The sequence below is a fragment of the Diceros bicornis genome, chromosome 5, assembly GCF_020826845.1.
Source record: "Diceros bicornis minor isolate mBicDic1 chromosome 5, mDicBic1.mat.cur, whole genome shotgun sequence".
Lineage (NCBI taxonomy): Eukaryota > Metazoa > Chordata > Mammalia > Perissodactyla > Rhinocerotidae > Diceros > Diceros bicornis.
The window spans coordinates 26,981,966-27,005,092 of NC_080744.1; the positions used below are offsets into that span (position 1 = coordinate 26,981,966).

The window sequence follows — 23,127 nt, forward strand, 5'->3', positions numbered from 1 at the left end:
CTTTTTTTAAATAAAATTTTTAACACTGATAAATAAAACAAAGTAATTGCTGTAGTTTTTATTTTCATGACTAGATTCTGGGTAATACGTATACTGTTTTCTCAACTTGGAAAAGAAAAGCACCAACCATGCCAACTGTGATAGGTAAAATAATGGCTAAAAATGAAAATCAGGTCCTAATCCTTGGAATCTGGGGATGTTACCTTACATGGATAAAAAAAAAAAAAAAAAAAAAAAAAAAACTTTCAAGATATGATTCAGTTACAGATCTTGAGATGGGGACATAATCTTGGATTATAGAGGCCTAAATGCAATCACATGTATACTTTTGAGAAGGAAGTACAGAGAGATTCGATAACCGAAGAGAAGTCAATGAGACTATGAAGGTAGAGATTGGAGTGATGGGGCCTCAAGCCAAGAAATGCCAGCACCTACCAGAGCTGGAAGAGGCAAAGAGCAGATTCTCCCCAAAGCCTCTGGAGCAGGTGCAGCCCCGCTGACACCGTGATGTCAGCCCAGTGAAAATAATTTCAACTTTTGGCCTCCATAACCATGAGAGAAAAAATTTCTGTTGTTTTAAGCCACCAAGCTTGTGGTAAATTGTCCAGAGGCATAGGAAACAACTACACAAAAGATGGTGAAGGTTGAAAGCTTGAACGTGTCTGGATCTGGGATAACTATGTACTGACTCTGTGCACTCTGGCTAGAGAATTTTTTTCTTCCATTGGATAAACTCTCACCTAAGTTTGATAAAGCAGGTAAGCCAATAGAAATTACACTCTCTCTCTTCTAACTTGGGTTTAAGAAGAATAAACTAATAAAAATATAAGCCATGCTTCTCTCTCACTCTATTATCAGTCCCAGAGTAAATGAACCAATCAAGACTCAACTTGCTTCTACTGGACAGGAGCTAGTGGTTTTAGTGAGGAAAATAATCAAAGCCAGTTGAGGAGCTAGGCTACAATACTGACATTTCTTCTTCAGATGTTTTAAATCTAATTTAACCTCATGACTCTCCCTACAAGAACAAACCAGTTAACTGATAACTAACAACATAACTCAACCAAGAGGTATCATCTCACCACACCAATGCCCAATTACATCCATCCTAGGGAAGACTATGAGGGATTGGGAAAATAGTCTACCCTTGACCAAGAATGGGACAGTGAGGGAATTAATTTGTATGCAAATTTTTTCCTTCCCTTGATTTATCTACAACACTAAAAGAATTAACTTTTTTTAAAAACGAAACTTATGAAAGTAACGTTTAATTCAGTCAAAACATGAAAATGATGTAGTGAAATTTGTAACAAATTATCTCTAAAATAAACATTAATTTGAATGCCTTCTGCAGTCCACTAATAAGAGTTGAGTATGGTGAATAATAAATGTATATTAAAAATTTTCCCATGTACCTCAGTGGTAAAGATTTCAATCATTAATGTAAGAATAAAAATTAAACATCAGGCAATAAATTTAACTATCTACCTCAATGGAGATTTATGAAGAAAGACATAGACAAATGGAAAGAAATACTATGTTCTTCAATAATCAGATATACATTTCCAGGAGTTTATTATTCATAATCCAACTTACAAATTTAATTGAATCACAAAGCTTAAATTAAAATTTAAATTAAAATTTTGAATATATAGCAGATTATCAAGTGTGTGCTATGTAGCAATGACTAAAATATACCACTCTCCCTTCTCAATTCTGTGAGAGTTAATGTGAACGTATACTAACAAAGTTTTGAAAAAGAAGAATAGTTTTGTGAGTCTAATCTTAAACTCACTTTCTTTAATAAATCATTTCTTATTTTAATTTCCCTCAATCACAAAAATAATATATACACCACTGGACTTTAAAAGAAAATCCAATCACATTTGCTCAACTATAAAGTGTACAAAGCACAAATTTTATCACAAAAACATAGAGAAGAAGAAAATAAAAATATAATTGTGACTTGTGAAAATCTCTCACCGATGTATTAAGAAGCAGATATTAGAAGAGAAGGTGACGAAATTGGGAATGGTCAGTTCAAGACATGCTATTAAGTGGGAACAATCAGAATCCTAATTACACTAGAATTTATGAAGAGAGTACACCAAATATTAACAATTAATTACCTGGGTGCAGATTATCAATTTCACGCACTTATAATTTACATATTTTCTATATCTAGCATGTAATGTTTTATAATCAGCAAAAAATAACATACGCAATTTTCAAGAGACAAGAGTTAAAAGTTCATCCATAATGGGAATGTGATATTTCTACTAAGGATTTATTTTTATGAGAAGAGTCTGAATAGCAATTGAAAAGTCATCTTCAAGGCCTGAATTTTGAAATAAAATGTCACTAATTCTCTCAAAGGATCCGTTTAGCAACGGTCATCCAACAAAATCTTATGGTCCTTTCTGGGTCATCTTGAACCTAACCTTCTTATTATATGCTTTTAATGTCTAATACATTAGTTTCCACTTGCAGACAAATGAAATGACAAATACTATAATTGAAGGTCTGTCCCAAAGGAAAGAGGGCTGCCCCAGTTGCAGGTTTAAGTACAGGTTGCAGGTGCCTGGGAGGCAATGTGTACTCGCTACACAGAAGTAGACAGCTGAGTCTCCAGCTTGGGTGGCTGCGATGTGCAGGGAGAGATGTTTGGCCGTCTTATTCAATAAAACAGTGAGTCTTTTCTCTTCCTTTTTCTCCACATTTGAACGAATGTCTATAATGAGCTGGGGACCTTTTCCACTTTCTTGCTTATACCAAGAGAAGTAGACTAACTGTCTGAATAAGTACAGTTGATAACACAGCTGTTTCCCTCCTAGACACTCAGAGTAGGATGCTGCTCCACATTCTCTCCTTGGCTGACCCCTATGCAGAGACAAAAAGTCAGAGAAAGCAGAAAAGTTGCAAATCATTACACTCCAGAATTTACTTTTCCTTTTCTATGGTAACTAGGGGAATCCTGAATAAAGCCAATGTCCTTCCTAGACTTCTAAAGAATATATTCTAATATACTCTAATATACTCTAATATATTCTAATATACTCCCAAAATCCCTCAACTCACAGTCTAGCTGTAGCCATAAGAACATGAATAAAGCTTCAATGGACATCTTCATTCTTCCTCCAAATTAGGATCAATTAAACACAATCTCCAGCCAGCAGAGCTACTTCTGTTATTAGATTTTCCCTTCTTTTCTCTAACATCATAGTGGTTTCTCATATTGTATACTCAGCCAATAACAAAAAGACTCAACTTCTGCCAGAAACCTATTCATTCAGAATTCACTAACATGAACCCTCCACATATTCTGCATCAGCAGAGGTGCACTATCATCTTATGGTCACATCTCTAACTACTGAACTCACTGATTAAATGTTCTTTGTTTACCCTGTGCCTGTGAAGGACTCAGATGCATAAAGGCAGCAACAGGTCACACAAATTAGGTCTTAGATCAGAGATTAAATGTACAGTAGGAATGTAGAGATCAAAATTTACATCTCTGCACACTACTGAGTCATTGTTAATAAGTCGGAAGGAAGTAGATGCTGTTAGTGTTTATTGAGCAGTGGACTGAGTTTACATGTTTGAAATCAGGAAAGCACCGTGATTCACTCTCTTAAACAAAGAAAATATAACCTTCCTTTTCACCCAAATCTACCATCCTCATTTGTCTGTTATGGAGAAAAACTCTTTCTAAAAGGAATGTGTAAGCCAAAGATCAGAATAAGGGAGAGAATATCATTTGATATTGCAAATGCCTTCTATCTCAGACTCTGCTCCTCTAAGCTGATCTTGCCCACAACTTTGCTATTCCCAGAGAACTGACAGCACTAACAGTCAAAATCTGAGTTCTTCCTTCAGTAAAGACGATTGTGATGAGAGATAAAGGATCAAATCTCGATGGTAAGGGAACAGGGGGATAACTTCCATAAGTTTTTAATATTTCAACCATAGGAAATAGTTTCACCTATCGATTGGGTTAACTTGAAATGAGAAATCTGACACACTTTAAAAAATCTATTCCGGTGCTATATTCTTACATTCTGTAAAGTATTCAAAGAAAGAGTAGAAATTCTGAGAAAACATCAGGCCTCAGATTCAGAAAATATAACCACATGTAAGTTCATTCTGAAGTGATTTCATATTCTCATGCCAAAATGAATGACATCTCCTTGAATGCAGTTACTGACTCATATCCTTAGCGCAATTTCTTCTGAAGTATTATCGAACTCTCCTGTCATGCATTCCTGCTTCTCTGGCCACTGTTGGCTCAAATTCCATACTCTTATCATAGTGACTATAGCTAACAATACGGTATTTGATACTTGAAAGTTGCTAAGAGAGTAGATCTTAAATGTTCTCACCATAACAACAACAACAAATGATAATAATGTGAGGTGAAGGATACATTAATTAACCATTCGTGGTAAACATTTTGCAATATGTACAGGCATCAAATTATTACATCACACATCTTAATCTTACACAATGTTATATATCAATGATATCCCAAAAAACATAGGGCAAAAAAGAAAAATAGTTTTTAAAAATGGACGACCTATCCTAAATGCAATGACTGACTCATCTCCTCATGTGGAATTTCCCCTAACATACAAGCCAACTCTCCTGACATAAATTCCTGCTGCATTGGCCATTGCTGGCTCAGATTCCATACTCTACCATTTTTCTCCCAAACTCTACTACAGTGTTTTTTCCCCAAGACTTTGGTAATGTCCTCCAGTCCTGTAAATTTCCAGAATTCTCTCTCTCTGCCAAAAACTTTTTCCCATCCACTTTAATTTATCGGAATTTTCTGAGTAAATCAGTGAAAATGAACCTAGGGAGGCCTACACATTGCCTTTTTCTACTAGGCAGGTAGTACAAATAGTAACTGACCCTGAAGAACTGATTGTGAGAAATGGTCCCTGGGAAACTAAGACTACCTCATTTCCAGAATTGAAAGCCCCTTTCTGGTGATTTCTACTCACTGCTCCTCTGAAATTACTGAGAATAAATTTAGTCCCTCTTCCACATCTCAGACCTTAAAAATTTAAGGACAACTATGGTGAAGAATATCAACACAATACATAAATATACATGTATATATAACATGTGTGTTTTTACATGTGTAAAACTTCTCAATTTTAAGGATCTTCCATTCTCTCACACATTCCTCATAGGCTAAGAATTCTCAAACTCTTCTTTGTGTATATTTCCCTCTTTTTGGAAACGTACTTTACATCGGTATTTGCCCTTTTGAGGTATGGCATCTGGAACTGAATGTAACGGTCAGAATATGACAATTCATATGAAGAACAGTGTTCCATATATTAACTATAGCACAGGTATAGTCATCCTCTGGACAAAATTCCCAGCTCCACGACTGTTTCATGGAATATCACTTGACACATTCTCAGAGGGATGATCTAGAAAACCTTTATCTAGCATCTTCATGGACTACCAGATGCATGAGTCTTTTGATTCCAATTATCATTTTTGCTGGCAATATGTAAGTTATGCTCATTATACTCATATCCTGCCTTCAAGGGACATCCCCCTGGGATGATGACTATATCTTTTTGTGTGTGTGTGAGGAAGATCAGTGCTGAGCTAACATCCACGCCAATCCTCCTCATTTTGAGGAAGACTGGCCCTGGGCTAACATCTGTGCCTATCTTCCCCCATTTTATATGGGACGCTGCCACAGCATGGCCTGACAAGCGGTGCGTTGGTGCGCACCCGGGATCTGGAGCACGTGCACTTAAGCACTACGCCACGGGGCCAGCCCCTATATCTTTCTATTTTTCCAAGAGTCCTTAGAAATTCCTCTGGGTGTTAAAATGGCACCATCAACTTTGGCTTATTCCTTCAGAAGCCAGTGAGTGATGGACTGGTTTGCTGGTAGAATAACAGACTCTGCCTGAGTCTCCTTTCCTGCCCAAAGTGTCAAACATTTACACAAATTCAAATTCTCCATTCCGATGTTCAAACTAAATGGACCATTGCTTTCCCAGACCTAAATTGCAGAGATCAAATGGCTAGGCTAACTTAAGACAGTTTCTCTGTACTCAGCAATACGGTCCTACAGGAAGGAAGCAGAGGAAAGAATGCTAAAGAGGAAGTGAGGAAATCCAGCTCATCTTTTATCTGATAGTTTCACACTGTCATTTTGTGTATAGTTTCTGTCTTTGTAAAATGAAGTTGGACTAAAGGATTTCTAAGGGCACTTCTAGCTCTAAAGTTATTTTATACTTTTTAACAAAGCAAACGTTTATTGAGGACTGGTTGTGTGCTAGGTGGAGTGTTGTGAGAATGGGGAGAAATTGCCTGCATTATGGAAGTCCAAGACAATTTCTACATCTACGTGCAATCTAGGGGTCTGAGGTTGCCACTAACCAATGCTGGGGTTCTTCAGAAGCAGAGACAGAGTTCTTGGCGTGATTTCCTATCTAGGTTTTCATTTATCCTGTGGGGTCAATGATGGATTAAGGAGAGGTTAAATCCACAGTAAAATGAAATAAAATGGGATTTTATTCACTGAGTGTAAAGATGATCACAGGCAGTGCAATGGGGGTGGACCCTGTGGCTGCATCACGGGTAAATAGGATGCTTCTTTCTGGAGATTTATTTCTTATATTTATATCTGTAACATATCATATCTTTCTTGTACGATAAAGAACTCAGTAACATGTAGAACCTGAAGGAGGTGGATGAGCTTCCTCCTATGTAAAGCAAGAAGTATTTTCTCAAACAGCCTGATTGCTTTCCAGATTCCGGTTTCCTCCCTGCAGGTTAGCTCGAGGGTTCAAGATTCTCATCCATGACTGGCTATATAATTTGTGAGATCCACTGCAAAATGAAAATTTGTGATCCCTTATTCAAAAAGCAGGGAAAAAGTGTCATTAGATAATGTTTCTAGTGGAACCATTTTTCTAAGATACTTTAACTCTTCATACAAATCAGTTTAATGTAAGTTTGAATTTAATTTTTTTAAAGAATTTTTCCACTCATTTTTGGTTCACAGCAAAATTAATAATAAGGTACAGAGATTTCCAATATACCTCCTACCCCTACACATGCATAGCCTCTCTCATTATCGACTTCCCCACAAAAGTGCTACATTTCTTATAATTGAGGAACCTACATTGACACACCATAATCACCCAAAGTCCATAGATTATGATTCACTCTTGGTGGTGTGCATTCTATGGGTTTACACAATATATAATGACATGTACTCATCATTACGGTACCATGCAGAGTAGTTTCACTGCCCTCAAAATCCTCTGTGTTCCACCTAGTCATCCTTTCCACTCCCCTCAACTCCTGGTCTTTTTACTTTCTCCGTAATTTTGCCCTTTCCAGAATGTCATATAATTGAAATCATACACACAGTAGCCTTTTCATATTGGCATCTTTCACTTAGTAATATGGGTTTAAGCTTCCTCCCTGTCTTTTAATGTCTTGATAGCTCATATCCTTTTAATGCTGAATAATATTTCGTTGTTAGGATGTACTACCATTTATTTATCCATTCACCTATTGAAGGGCATCTTGGTTGCTTCCAAATTTTGGCGATTGTGAATAAAGCTGCTATAAACATCCATGTGCAGGTTTTTGTGTGGACATAAGTTTTCAACTCCTGTGGGTAAACAGCAGGGAGCACGATTGCTGGCTCGCACAGTAAGAGTATGTTTACTTGTAAGAATCTGTCAGACTGTCTTCCAAAGTGACTGTACCATTTTGCATCCCCCTTAGCAAAGAATAAGACTTCCTGTTGCTTCACATCTTCGCCAGCATTTGGTGTTCTCAGTGTTCCAGATTTTGGCCACTCTAATAGGTGTGTAGTGTTAACTCAGAATTGGCAAATTTAATTTTAAATGTGTATTTGTACAGCAGCATTTTAATGTTTCCTCTGACATACTCTGTAAATTATCGAAGTCGTATAAGAAACTGAAAGTAGCTTCTTGATTTGTATATAATTCAAAATGCTTTTGTGTGCAAGCTATCGCTGCATATTCAATAATAAGGAAAATTATTTTTCAACAATCTTACCTGTTAATAATTAATTCTTCATTGAAATTTATATGAAAATAATGTTCTTTCTAGAGAAGCTACTGTATTTACATTTAATTTCTCTTTCTAAGCCTGCAGATATTTGCTTTGCAATCTTACAGCAATTTTTAAAACCAGAGTTTCTAAACTCTTTGAAGAATTCTAATAACTCCCCAAGATATTTTATTGCAATGTCCATGTATACACTTTCATTGTGTAATAATTTACCGACAAAGTTTACTGCACCCTTTTGCTGCGTGTCAGAGACCCAGATAGCATCAAGCATGCACAGATGCAACAAGTGATCTTGCACTGCTCAGCTCACACGCTGCCTGCTGTGACCATGAGCCTGGGCCTGCATGTGTTCCTGTCCTGTGTCCTGCTGCCCCAGATATCTCCTCTGCTCATGCCCATGTTACGCCTTCTTATGGGACTTCACTTACAAAACACAAGTATAGAGATAAAGTTATTAAGAATTTCAAGACAGCGATAGCAAGGCATTAAACCAAGGGCAGGGCTCCTTCTGCAACTGCACAGGTCACATGCCCAGGAAGCTGGCCCTGCTCCCAGCTTCACTGGAGTCTGCCCATTTGTCTTCATCTTAATTTTCAGGGTTCCACTCTTTCCTATCAATGCCCTATAGTAATATAAAAGACAGTGCAGGTTGGAATTCAATCTATGTTATAATTGTTCCATATGCAGGTTTAAATCTTGGGCTTGGTTGTCAGAAGTCTTGGCCTGTGGCTACAACACATAGGGCTTTCTTTTGCGGTAGCCCTGAAAGTTTTTAGCTCCTTTTCCCAGACCATGAATGATGTTACAAAATCATGCGTAAGAGAGTCATTCAAAATGCGTGGAAAAGTATTTTAATGAAACAGAATGAAAATTTCTATTAGCTCCTCCTTCCTTAAAGTGCTACTTAGAAATGACTTAAATTGATATTTTTGTCAGTGATGTATTTAAACACATGGTACAAATTGATCAATAGAAGCCATTTGGATTTTGTCATCCTGAAGAGTCTTCTACATCAGGTGGCTCAGAGTACAAGCTCTCATGTCATCCGGGCTTCACTAATTTGGTGATAATGGGAGCTCAAGCTAGTCACTTATACTCTACAATCCTTGCTTTAATTCTTCCATAAAAAGGGGAAAAGTACTTATTTACAGGGTATAGTCACTATTCGAATAGATAACATATGTAATAAGCTACATAGAGTGCCTAACACTAAACACAATTACTTTTGCTATATTTATTATTTCCAGGAGTGAAAAAAGGCTCATTACAAACAGTAAGGTCAGCCCTAGTGGTCCAGTGGTTAAGATTTGGCACCCTCACCACCATGGTCCAAGTTAGTTTCTGATCAGGGAACACCACCACCTATCTGTCAGTTGTTCTACTGTGGTAGCTACATGTTACTGTGATGCTCAAAGCTATGCCACTGGTATTTCAAATACCAGCAGGGTCACCCATGGTGGACAGGTTTCAGCAGAGCTACCAAACTAAGATAAACTATGAAAAAGGATGTGGCCATCCACTTCCAAAAAACTTGGCCATGAAAACCCTGTGAACAGCAGCAGAGCATTGTCTGACACAGCGCCAGACAGGGAGAGGATGGAGCAAAAAGACCCAGCAGGGCTCCACTCTGCTGCATACGGGGTTGCTAGGAGTCAGAATCAACTCCGTGGCACCAACAACAAACATTTAAAAAAACATTTCATGTGCCCTCTTCCCTTTTCCTTGAAAGTAGAACCATTTGCAGTAGACTGAAAACCTGAGCCATCTCTTTTATATTTGTTGACTGCCATGTATTTTTTAAGCTTTTTCCATCAGAGTAATTGACATGTAATTTATATGCTAACTGCCAGGACATCTGTTTTAACAGAGCATTGGATATTGGCATTTTTATCAGTTGCTCCAATGGTTCCATAGTAGAGCTTTTATCCTGAAAGGGATTTCTGAGGAAAAAATGATACAAAAACTAAGTGAAATGACAGTCTTGAAGGGTATAAATTTAGGAGGGAAAAAAAGTGCTGGAACATGAATCTGAAAACCCAAAGACTGTGGGGACAACATGTCCGCCCCATGGAAGGGGTGGGGCTGCAGGCCCAGCTGCAGTTTGGGTACAGACTGCAGAGCACCTGGGAGCACTGTGCCTCCACTGCACAGAAGTAGGTGGTTGAGTCTTCCAATTGGGAGGCTGTGATGTGCAGGGTACTATAAAGCTCCTTAGAATTCACTGTGGCATTTAATCTTCCATTCTGCTTTGTTCCTGAAGCTATGAAAAACAGACTGAAGAGGCCGGCCCCAGGATTCTGTCGGAACCACTGCACATTCCTCATGGAGGTGGAAAAATTGCACCTCAGAGTAGAGCTGGTTCCCTCCTGGAGGCTCAGGGCTGAAGGACTCTGCTCCACATTCATCCCTTGCATCCCTGCTTGGAAAGAGAAAAATAAACACAAATGATATCACCGGGGAGTCATTGATGCAATTTGTAAACCTCTAAAATATCCCAAGAAACACCCATGAGGATGTAGGACCCTCTAGGAGCTCTGTGTCAGCTCTCCCTTTCCTCCCTCCCACTGTCAGCTGTGGAACACTCCCCAGTCCCCCATCTGGGATGGCCCCAACTCACAGCAAACCTGGACCCACAGAAGCCCCAGCAGAACTCCCCAGTGTCTCTTCATCACCCCTTGCCCAGTTGCTGAGGCACCTTCGCCCCTAGTCTGGAGGGTGTCAAGTCTTGGGTCCAGACAAATTTTGTTCTTACAGTCAGTATGTTCCATCAGACTCACTGAGCACCAATCACATCTGAACTCTGTCATTCACTTAGCAGGAAACTCCACCCACAGTGTGCTAGTGAGACTGCACAGTGATCTCTGCAAAATTGTGGGCATGAACAGTGCAGAAAAGTAGGGGCAATATTTCCAAAATATGAAGTTATAAGGTGCTTTTTTCTTAAAACATTTCATGTAAGAGAAGTTTGTGGGTTAGTGTGTGAAGAAGGGGGGGGTCATACGTCTGAAGAGTCAGTGTCTGAACTGGGTTAGGTAGAGTCTTGAAGAGTCATAGGAAGAGTGACTATATTTCCCAAATTGCATAGAGTGACAGAGAATTTAAGAATTCTCTTTTATAAAGGAAAGCTCCCTGATAGCATGCACTGTGTATCAAAGAAGTAAGTACATTTTCTTGAAATCAGGAGAGTTTGAAAACCCAAGATATATGATCATCATCTGCATAGAAAATTAATTCAACAAGAGTTCAGTGGGTTAAAAAAATATGTGTGTATATAATGCCCACTCTGACTTAATTTCCGCCTCTCTCCTTCTCCTGTCCAGACCCACACAGCTCATTCTGATCAGACCACACATTGCTGGTCAAATGAATATTGTGCTTTTCCTTTCTTCCTTGTACTTATGTTTCTTACTTTTTCATCTTCTCTTCTACTTTCCTCGTTATTCTTGTTCCTTCTACTCTCAAGAGAATATATGAAAAGGTAGGATAACAGTGGGAGTGAAATATCTCTAGGTCTGTGGATTTGGGGAATTTTAGTCATAAAAATTAAAAAAGAATTGAAAACGGGTAATGGAAATGTTTTCTGTTGAGCTTCCATGCTCACAATGCCCAGTTATATTCCTATTCCAGTGCCTCTGCTCAGAGAATCATCCTACAGTGGATTTGTAGAGTTATGGGCTCTACCTTTTTGAGCTTTGGATAGAATGGCAGAACTGAAAACATGAAATGAACTTTACACAAATACTACCCCTCCCTTCCCCACCTTTGCTGTCTATAATTTGACTGGCTCACACCATCTCTGGTTTCCTCTCACCCATTCAACCCTCTGGGACCATCAGAAAAGTCATCCTTTCTTGTAAAGACTAGAGTGCCCCCTAGTGGACTGAAACCATCAACAAGGACTGCTTCAGACCAACTAACAGCAGTCACACAACCCCAGTAACAGTCACTCCATGTTTCCTGATGAAGAAAATGCAGATGGTGAGAAAACAAAGTAACCGCCTAGATTGAACAGGGAATTAAAAATGAACCAATTCCTACCTATAAAATATTGTTTTATGGAAGTTAATACCTCTAAATAATTTGGTAAATCTCATCTTGTGCTATTTGTTTGATTTATTTACCTTAGTCCAAAACAAATCCACAAACATTTATTGAAGTTTTAGTATAAATGGGGAAATTTACCAGGTCTTAAGAATATATAAAAGAGGATAACACACTAGTTTACAGTCTACTGAGGAAGACAAAAATATACATAACTATAATAGAGTCAAAGAGTACGTCCCTCAGAGGAGCAAGAACTAAAAGCCGTCATCCCAGAGGAGGCAGAAATACTTACACTTGGGGTGGTTGGACAAAATCTTATGAAAATGTGTCATTTTCTCCTTCCCTTCTTTTTTGGTGAGCAGAATAGAGGAAAACATGGATAAACATTTCTGATGGTTTATCACTTTTTATTAATTTTAACAATTCGTCAAGTACTAACTTCCAATTATCTGCTTGACTTAGAAAGTGATCATTGCTTGTTATACAGGGTTTGGGAGAAGATGGTTACTTGTAAATTTTCTCACTTGGTCCTCCTATTTTAACCCCGCCCCCTGCCGATACCATCAACATACACATACACAGAGCGTCATCTTCCTCAATTATTCAAAGATAAGTGGTGCTTCTTTTTCCTAAACTTTCCACGAGGCTGCAACACACATCGTGATGCTTCTTGTTGGCTTCTCTCACCAGGCCTAGATTTATTCTGTATCTGGTCTGTCATACAAGCTTTCATTTCTCCATATACATCTCACCCTCTAAAATTTTGTTGACATCACTGTCTGCTGTGATCTCCTTTCCTGTTCTCTTTATGTTTGCAAGTTTATGCCCTTTTAAATTTCTTTACTATGTTTTTAACAGAGTTTCAGAGGGATGCAGAGATAAATGTGTATTATTAATCTACCATGTTTGTCCAAATACCTGAGAAAATTATTGTATACTGTTTTGTATTATTTAAAGTATATTTAGACATGTATTTATATTTATAGAGGTTTAAAAATAAAATTTACATTTTAAACCAAATTTAATTAAAAATAATTAAATTTAACTCAAGAATACATTACTAATATGAAAGAAAATATGTTGTTATTATGATCATAGTTCATTCATAAAATCTGCAAATATGGCCTCTGAGAAAAAAACAAAAGAGAAAACTTTCATCAGCATGGAAGAAGGAGAAAAGAAAAACATTTTAGAAGTAACAGACATTTCAAAGCCAATAATATTTGTAGTCACATTCACAATAACAGCCACTGGAGAATCAGAGAACACACATCATGTCCTTCACACCTAAGCTCAAAACCTCTCTTCCAATCAGCAAAAGTACTCTGTGTGTGTCAATAAACAGATATTAATTAAATAAGATTTCACCAATATTTGCAAAAACCAGCATTATATCTGCAGTCCAACACAAAGACTGATTTTTTTATTATTCTTTTCACTACACCCTCTTCTCTTATTCCTATACCTTCTCCCAATCCCATGACTTTCCTCTGTCTGTGAAAAGTTGCACTCAGTGTCACTATCTATATTGTTAGGAAGAATTTCTGTTCAAGAGCATTATCTGTCACCATATTCATTTGGCACTGAAAACTATCTCACTTGTGTTATTATTGTTAGAAAGCCAACTGATCTATGTAACTTTTTTAGTTGGCCAGAGAATTAATCTAAAGGCAACATTTAAGCACAAAGATTGGAGTAAATAAATAACATACATACATACATAAAATCTGTCAGGTGCACACTATTGCAGGCTCTGCTACCCCAGACCTGGTCTTGCCCCTGATCTTCTCATTCCCAGGAAATGGAAAATGCCATGAGTCAAAACATGAATGTATCTTAAGTAAAAGTGACTAAACTATAGAATAAGGGATAAGAGGAGGGGGAAAGTCTTCCATGAGTTAATATTGGTCCAACCATAGGGCTTATAGATTGTGATGAGAAATCTGACATGCACTCTGGATCCTGTTCCTCTGGGAGAACAGATCATCTGAGATTATGCATATCTGGCTCACTTATTACAGAGTATTAGCATAAATGAGTAGAAACTCTGAGGAAATGTCAGGCTACAGACTGAATGCAAACAAATGTACATCTCTTCTAGGAATGTTTTCATTTCCTGATGTTAAAGTGAGTGGTTTGTCATCAAATATGATTATTTAATAATAATCTATAGGATTACGGTAAATCATCCTGTTACCTTGGCCACTGCCAACTCAAATTCCAGACCCAAAAACTTTTTCCCAGATTTTATTGTCTACTTTTCAAATCATTGTTTGGATATCCTCCTGTAAGAAAGTCTTACATTCCTTTAAATTCTCTCTCCAAATCCTTCTCATGTATTTTAATTTCGTGGATGTTTCTGATTCATTCCTGCAGGAATAAATCTAGACACGCCTAAAGCCAATGCCAGTTAGTGGTGTAGTACACATAGGAAACTGATCATGAGAAATTTACTCTCGGCCAGGAAAGCCTAGTCTGCCTCATTGTCAGAAGTAAAAGTCCCCTCCGTGTGATTTTGCCTGATAGATCTCCTTGCAATATAGAAAATTAATCTAATCCCTCATCCATATGGCATACCTTATGTATCTAAAGACTGTGATTATGCAAAATTGCACTCCTAGAATAGAAAGATATGTACATTACAAACCATGTAGATTTATGTACATTTAATGTATTCATTTAAATTTTTTATTTTAATGGTTTTCATTCTTCATAGAATATAATTCTCAGATGCTTTATCATAGTTTTTCTTAGTTGCACCCCTGACTCCCTCTTTGCCATTATCACCCACCACTCTCCTCACTACCTTCTGGGAACATCAGCCTTCTTCCACTAACACACCACACTTGCTTCTGCCTAATGACCATTGCTGCATTTGAAAACTCTTCCTTATCCAAGGTCTTAGCAACTGGATTTTTGTCACTTTTTTGTCATTCAAGACTCAGTCCAAATGTCACCACTCCAGAGAGCTCCATGACCACTGTGATTCTCTTTCACATCACCCTGCTTTATTTTCTTAATGTTGCTTGTATTTTGAAGTCATTTGCTCAATTGTTTCCTTGTTCTATCTCCCCACAGTAGAATAAAAATTCCATATGTGCAGGAAACATCTATATTGTGGAATAAAGTATCTTCAACCACTACACCAGTGTCTATCATACCGCTCTACAGAATAAATATTTGTTGAGTGAATATGTTTGAATGAACTCCAAATGAAATACATTTGGCTCCTTCTCTCTTAGAGAGAAGAAAGCAGATCCCCAGTGGCCTGGTAGGGCCTGAGTCTGGGGTTGAATCATGGGATGACCCTGGCCTCATTTGTCCTCTGACCTCTGCTGCCTGGGTCACTGAGACCTGCTGGGGGGCAGCGGGTGGTTCCGTAGAATGGAGGACAATGGGTGAGCCATCACTTCACAGCGGACCTCAAACTAGCTTTTCCTTAAAAGTCACTAATTAGAAACTGTCAAAATTTGTTTCTTTATGTATTGACTTTTCCGAAAACATTCTGCATATTTGTCAATATAAATAAATTGATTTATGAGTTTCTGAGAAGGTAGTAAGAGTAGAGGGATTAAGAAATGTGGGCTCTCCAGTCAGATTACTCCTCTTCCAATTCTGGGTCTCCCATTTAGTAACTTGGCCTTGAAAGTCATTTAATTTTTTACTTTTTAAGCATCTTTCACTTGTGGGGGAAAAAAAAACAAAAACGAGGACAACACATTTCCTGCATCATAAGGTGTCATGGAGATTAAGTGAAAATAAAGAGGTTTGTATAGTGCTCATTGCCCATAAGTGTTCCCTAAACATTAGCTACTTTGTTATTTGTGTTTCAGGACTTCCAGGCAGCAGAAGTTATGAATATAAGCATGGCCAGTATGACAGTGTTCTCTTTCACCTTCCTTAAAACCTGCATCACATGTTAATATTAACAGGTAAGTTGTACCAGCAGCACATGAGCATTTGTAAGTTTCTCCCCATAGTAACATATTTAGCGTCTGCTCATTGAGCCTCTAACTTTGACCCTGAATTGGACACATCCACTGTTTACTTAAACATGGATTTGAATCTTGCCATTGTTTTTGGAATCTCTGAGAGCTCCCTGTTAATATTATATATTTATAATCACAGAGAGAATTAAAATACTGACAAAATGAAGCAGAAAACCTAAGTCTGTGCAAGTCTTCCCTGTGGCAGAGCTGTGGCTGCAGGCCCAGCTGCAGTTTGGGTACAGGCTGCAGAGAACCTGGGAGCACTGTGCCTCATTGCACAAAGGTAGGTGGCTGAGTCTTCCAATTGGGAGGCCGTCATGTGCAAGGTACTGTACAGTTCCTTAGAATTCATTGTGGAGTTTAACCTTCCATTCTGCTTCATCCCTGAAGTCATGAAAAACAGATGGCTGAGGCCGCCCCCAGGATTCTGTCTGAACCACTGCACAGTGCCCACAGTGATAGAAAAATTGCACCTCAGAGTAGAGCTGGTTCCCTCCTGGAGGCTCAGGGCTGAAGGACTCTGCTCCACATTCACCCCTCTCATCCCTGCTTGGAAAGAGAAAAACAAACACAAATGATGTCACTGGGGAGTCATTGATGAAATTTCTAAATCTTTTTTTAAAATATCCCAAGAAGCACCCATGTGGATGTAGGACTCTCTAGGAGCTCTGTGTCAGCTCTCCCTCTCCATCTCTCCCACTGTCAGCTGTGGAACACTCCCCAGTCCCCCATCTGGGATGCCCCAACTCACAGCAAACCTGCACCCAGAGAAGCCCCAGCAGAGCTCCCCAGTATCTCCTCATGACCCCTTGCCCACTTGCTGGGTTGCCTTCACCCCTGTTCTGGAGGGTGTCAAGTCTCGAGTCCAGACAAATTCTGTTCTTACAGTCAACATGTTCCACCAGAATCTTGAGCGCCAATCACACACACATCTAAGTTTTGTCATTTCGCTTCCCAACAGGAAACTCCACCCATGAGGGCCCAGCCCAGGCTGAGTGTGTAATGTCTCTCGGGTGTGTGGATGTGGCGGGGTGGGGGAGCAGCAAAGGGACATATCCAACATTCCCAGTCTTTTTCTGAGAACTGTTTTAGGAAGGAAAGTTTGGAGGTTTGGATGGAGAACAAGAAAAGTGAGAGGACATGTCAGAGGGAAACAGGGCGTCATGTGGGCCAATATGTCCTGGAAGATCATAGTTTCAGGGACCCTGCTTTCTAAACAAGAATCAAGACATGTAGTTTGATAGAGAGTTTGAGAATTTATTTATATGGAATGTCTAACAAAGAAATACTGTTTCATGGTACATATAACTTTGTTAGTCTCCTTTGTTAGAAAAGTAAATACAAATAAAATAAATTAGACTAGTTTTGTAAAGCTAGAAAATATAGATTTATATTTATACATGAACGTAACATGTCTACAATAGGACTTCGCTTGGTAGGAAGGGAAATAAGACATGCGTAGGATGTCCACCTTGATCTCATTCCCACCTCCTCTCTTCTCTCATCCAACTCTTTTCCCCTACATCCTGTACACCCACATGGCAGATTCTGCTCTGTGAACACGAGGTAAAGGCTACATTTTGCAGTTCAAGCAGAATGCTTCTCCTTTTCCTCTCAGTCTTGTCTTGCGCTTCTCCCCTTTTCTCCTCTCTTTACTTGTATTTTTTATTTCCCTCATTTCATTGTCTTTTTCCTCAGAGGAGAAATAGGAGAAGAAATTTCATCAAGAGTATTGGAGTAATTTCTTCTAAGTCGGAGTAGAAGTTCATTTTAAGAATTTTTGGTTATAAAAATTAGAAGAAAAGGAAATAGATCATACAGACATTTTCTACTGGAGCCCTCAGCCCCTTTTGGCTCTAGCAGATTTCTACCCTCAACTCCACTCCAGTAATCACCTCTGTCATGTTATCATAGCCCAGGCCCTCCTCAGCCTGATCCAGTGAAAGATCTATGGGGATCTGAGCTCCCTCTTTTTCAGGTATGTTAAAATGGAAGAGCTGAGTAAACGACAGGAACATTCAGTAAATATTCTCCCTGTATGCTTAGGGATTTCATTTTACCATATTTTCCTCAGCCCCTTCCTCCAACTGTTGTTAACCTTCATCTCCCCATTCAGTTTGTCAAGTATTCACACAGATGGGATTATCTAGGACCTTAAGAAAAGTTTCTCAGAGTGAAGCCTAGAGTGTCCCTAATGGATTAAAACCACCAGTGTAGACTAGACACTACTCTCCTGTCTGGTCACAGGTCACATGGCAATCCCCACACAAAACAGTCCCTGCCACTCTCCTATTTAAAGGGATTCTCTGAGCAAGTTCCAGTCTCTGGGGTGTTGGGGACATCGTGTTTTTCTCATGAAGTGTCATTTCCCCATGAATATTGACACTCTGAAGATTAAGTAAAGACCATGTCAGCACAAGAGCTAAGCAGTTTAGTCCCCTCTGCCCTACTTGTCTTTATAGAACGTGAGATCTTACTGAAATGCCCCAGGCTGATCCCTTGAGTCACTGAAAGCGACACGTTCACCAGAAGTTTGTGTTCAGCTCCCCCTGCAGTCTCAGTCACTCAGAGCACAGAAGTACTTGGCCGAGTCACTCCAATGGGCTGACGGTTTCCTCAGGTGGAAGGAGGTTTCACTCTTCTTAAATTCAGCCTCAAAACTTTTGATGCCTGAAACAAGGCTGTTTCCAGACGTGTACTTCAGGAGAAGCTGAAGTCCTCGGTTGGGATATTGCACGTACCAGAAGAGAGATGGTGGAACAGAAGATGAATAGTTGCACCTCAGCTCCAGACGGGCTCCCTCAGAGACAGTGATGTGGACGTCAGGCTGAGTCACTGACTGGGCTCCGGTTCCTCCTGAAACATCAGTGCCGTGCCAGTGAGACCAGGACAGACTTACCTATTAAGAGAAGGTACCATACTTCTAGGGAAAAAGAGGATGGAACAAAATTTACTCACTCAAGGCAAAAAGCAGCATCAGCACTGGCACGGAAACCAAGCTCATGGCTGAGCAGTGAAGAAGCTGTGGGATCCTCTTTGAAGATCTTCCCCGAGCAGGAAGGAATATGGCTGAGGAAACAGCGCCCTTGGAACAAGGAAGAATGTCTACGGTTGGTGCTCTAGAATCTTGCCTAAGCACGTTCCAGAGACGATTCGAAGTTTCTCCCTTGACAAATCTGTGTGTTTTCTGACTTCCAAATTCTCTTCAGATGTCACTGTCTGCATGAGCTCCAGCTGGACGCCTCAGGCAGCTCTGTGAAGGGGGAGCTGAGGAAATGATGCAGATCTTGAGCTGTAATTCTAGTTTGTGCAACATCGCCCTCTGGAGGCCAAACTGAAGTAGCTCTTCTCATAAGCCTTGCCATACCCTTGCTATTTCAGGCTTCATTAGGGAGGGACTCAGAAAGGAACAGGCTGGGCAAACCTCTCACATCAGGTAACTCAGGAATGTTCCTCCCTTTCAACTGAAACCATGTATAGTCATAATCCTCACAGATGCACAAATTTTCTTGTCCTTATGATTTCAGAGGCATGATGTGATTTGTGGTTGTTTGGACGTTTCCTCCTTCCCTAATAAGTGAGTGTGTGACCTTCTATGGTCCAGACTGTTCATCTCACGTATGGAGACGCATAAGAAGAGAGAAACTAACAGACTTCACAGAAAAATTGAATGGATGAGTACAGTAGTCTTCTGAGTTATTGCGGATAACAGATTACACAGAGCATCAGAATAATCAATCCTTAGGGCAGGGGAATCAGGTCGACTGACCCAGGCTCAGTTTTGGGTATGGAGCTGCCGGCAGGTCCAAATTAAGCATCATGGCAATTAAAACAAAAAAATTGCTTAGCTGTTACTAAAAAAAGAAAAAAAGAAAGAAAGTTATTTCCCTAGAATATCTCACAAGATCATCAATTCAAAAAGGTAAGGCCATTCTAGCAGAATATATAATCAAGAGCTAGGAGTTTTAGGCCAATAAAGGTTAAAAAAAAAGAAAAACGTAGGGTTTTCTCAGTAGATAAGTGATTAAAAGAATACAAAATATGAAAAAATGATGAAAGTATATTGTTTTTTTCCAAAGAAGTTAAAATAAAGGTGATTAGAAACTGCAGAGGGGAAAAATGTACAAGGAAGGGTTGATATAAATGTGAAATTATTTTAAGTAAATTAGGGAATTTAGGAAGAGAAAAACCAACTGATGATACTGGGAATTTTTTTTGGCTATGACATTGGCTTTTGGAGTAGGCAATGTTCACTCCACTTTGCCTGGTGTGGAGTGAACAAAATAACAAAATATCCAGTCATAATAATATAATGACGTTTGTTGTTTCTTAATTTTATAAACCAACATCTAGACAAAAAAAAGAATAAAAACATTTATAATCCAAAGAACATAAAAGTACAACGTGGGGACAGTGTGTGGGGACAGGGGAGGGAAAGAGCAGGAAGGGTCGAGTGGGAGCATCAGCAGCTCCATCTCACACAGAGGAGAATGAGCACTGACTGCCTCGGTGGACCAGCAGGTGCAGGTAGATGCTTCTTGTTTAAAACTCAGAAGTAAATAGTAATATGACCATCAAGTATAGTACAAATGAGCTGCAAAGTCTGCTTTCATTGTGGGGAATGAATGGATATTAACTAAATTTAGTTAGACAATGAGGAGTTTTCCTGTTTTTTATCATTGCAACCAAGGCTGAGGACAATATGGATAAGTTCCTATAAAATCTAAATTGAAAAGTTAGACATATCTGACAAGACTTGGTGAGAGCGAGAAATTTGTCCTGAAACCTTAAGCCCTTCACCTGCCTCCAGCCTGTGAGAGAAGTCGAGAGATGCAGAGAGGAAGAGAGAATTCTTTGAAAAGTGTTCTTAGACAGGGCCCTGCGGCGTTTCCTCTGCCTTCCTCCTGGGAAAGATTGTCCCCTCCTTCAAGCTAACTTAGGGTAACACCAGAATCTCTCAGAAAGCTGGGAAGTACCCGCTAGAAGGTCAGACTTAGACATATTTCTCCTCACTTGAATGTTATTGCAATGCAGAAACTTCGCAGGAGAGGCCTGTCCTGCCCTGCCCTGCAAACAGCAGAGAGTAGAAGAGAGTTCCTGGGAGAATCTGATATACGTCGCCTGGAGTCTGGGGCGACAGAGACTATCTGACTTGCCTGGAAAGATCTGTGGGAAGAGGCCTGCCGAGACCACCTCTGTCAGCAAAGTGAGGAGAGAGCAGCAGTGAGACTGAGCCTCACTTGGTTTGCTGGGGAAAGAACCCTGCAGAAGGAAACCAGGCTACAGCAGCTGGATGCTTGCTCCCACAGAGAGCCCTTCAATCTGTAGTCTTGGCAGTGCGAGGTGAAAACCTACATAGTCAGTCTACCATCTTGGATCAGAACAAGTATATTTCTTGTTCTTATTTATTAATAAGCTGGTTTATAAAATGGGCTAGACTCAATGGCAGAAAAGCAACACATAGCTTAATTTTCTCCATCACTGCCTGTCCAATTTTCCTCTCACACCCTTGTTTAATATCTCAATATATCTCAACGTTTTTGTAGTCAATTCCAAGTAATAAAACAGTCTAATTTCCATGTACTAAAAGCCTCATCCTATTTTTTTTTTTTTTGCTTGCCATTCCCTTAATTTTTTTTCCAACTTTATTGAGACATTATGGACATATAACATATATAAGTTTATCTTAAACTTGTACAACTTGATGATTTGATGCACATATATATTGTGAAATGATTACCACAATAAGGTTAGTTAACACCTCCATCCTCCCACATAATTACTATTTGTTTGTGGAGATAACTTTTTTTTTTTTTTTTTTTTTGTGAGGAGATCAGCCCTGAGCTAACATCCGCCAATCCTCCTCTTTTTTTGCTGAGGAAGACGGCCCTGGGCTAACATCTGTGCCTATCTTCCTCCACTTTATATGGGACGCCGCCACAGCATGGCTTACCAAGCAGTGCGTCGGTGCGCGCCCGGGATCCGAACCAGCGAACCCCGGGCCGCCGCAGCGGAGCGCGCGCACTTAACCGCCTGCGCCACCGGGCCGGCCCCTGTGGAGATAACTTTTAACATCTACTTTATTAATAACTAACTAGTATAACACAGTATTGTTAATTACAGTCATCCTCTTGTACATTAGATCCCCAGAACATATACGTCTTATAGCTGAATGTTTGCACCCTTTGACCAACGTCTTCCCATTTCTCACTCAACCCCGCCCCCAAGCCCCCGGCAACCACCATTCTACTCTCTACTTTGAGTTCAGCTTTTTTAGATTCTACATATAAATGAAAACATACAGCATTTGTCTTTCTCTGTTTCAATTATTTCATTTAGCATAATGCCCTCAAGGTCCATCTATATCATTGCAAAAGGCAAGATTTTCTTCTTTTTTACAGCTGAGTAATATTCTATTGAATAAATGGAACACCTCATTTTCTTTATCCATTTATCTGTCAATGGAAACTTAGATGTTTCCATATCTTGGTTGTTGTGAATAATTCTGTGCGATGAAGATGGGAGTGCAGATATCTCTTCAAGATACTGATTTAATTTCCTTCAGCTATAAACCCAGAAATGGGATTGCTGGATCATATGGTAATTCGATTTTTAATGTTTTGAGCAATGTTCATAAGGTTTTCCATAGTGGCTGTACCAATTTATATCCCCATCAACAGAGTACAAGGGTCCCCTTTTCTCCACAGCTTCACCAACACTAGTTATCTCTTGCCTTTTGACATTCTAATGAATGTGAGGTGACATCTCATTGTAGTTTTGATTTCCACTTCCCTGATAACTAGTGATGGTGAGCATCTTTTCATGTACTTGTTGGCCATTTGTATGTCATCTTTGGAAAAATGCTTATTCAGATTCTCTGCCCATTTTTCAGTCTGATTGGTTTTTTTCCCTATTGAGTTATATGAGTTACTTGTATATTTCAGGTATTAACCCCTTATTGGATATGCAGTTTGCCAATATTTTCTCCCATTCAGTAAGTTGTCTTTTC

The 23,127-nt window shown here is 39.3% G+C and overlaps 1 gene segment (V, D, J or C); it reads right to left on the reverse strand.

The window, feature by feature from the left end:
• Nucleotides 1-18,675: 18,675 nt before the first annotated feature.
• Nucleotides 18,676-19,128, reverse strand: LOC131405313 (T cell receptor alpha variable 8-4-like). The segment is given in 2 exon segments: nucleotides 18,676-18,974; nucleotides 19,077-19,128. Coding segments are annotated over 2 exon segments (345 nt in total).
• Nucleotides 19,129-23,127: the final 3,999 nt, after the last annotated feature.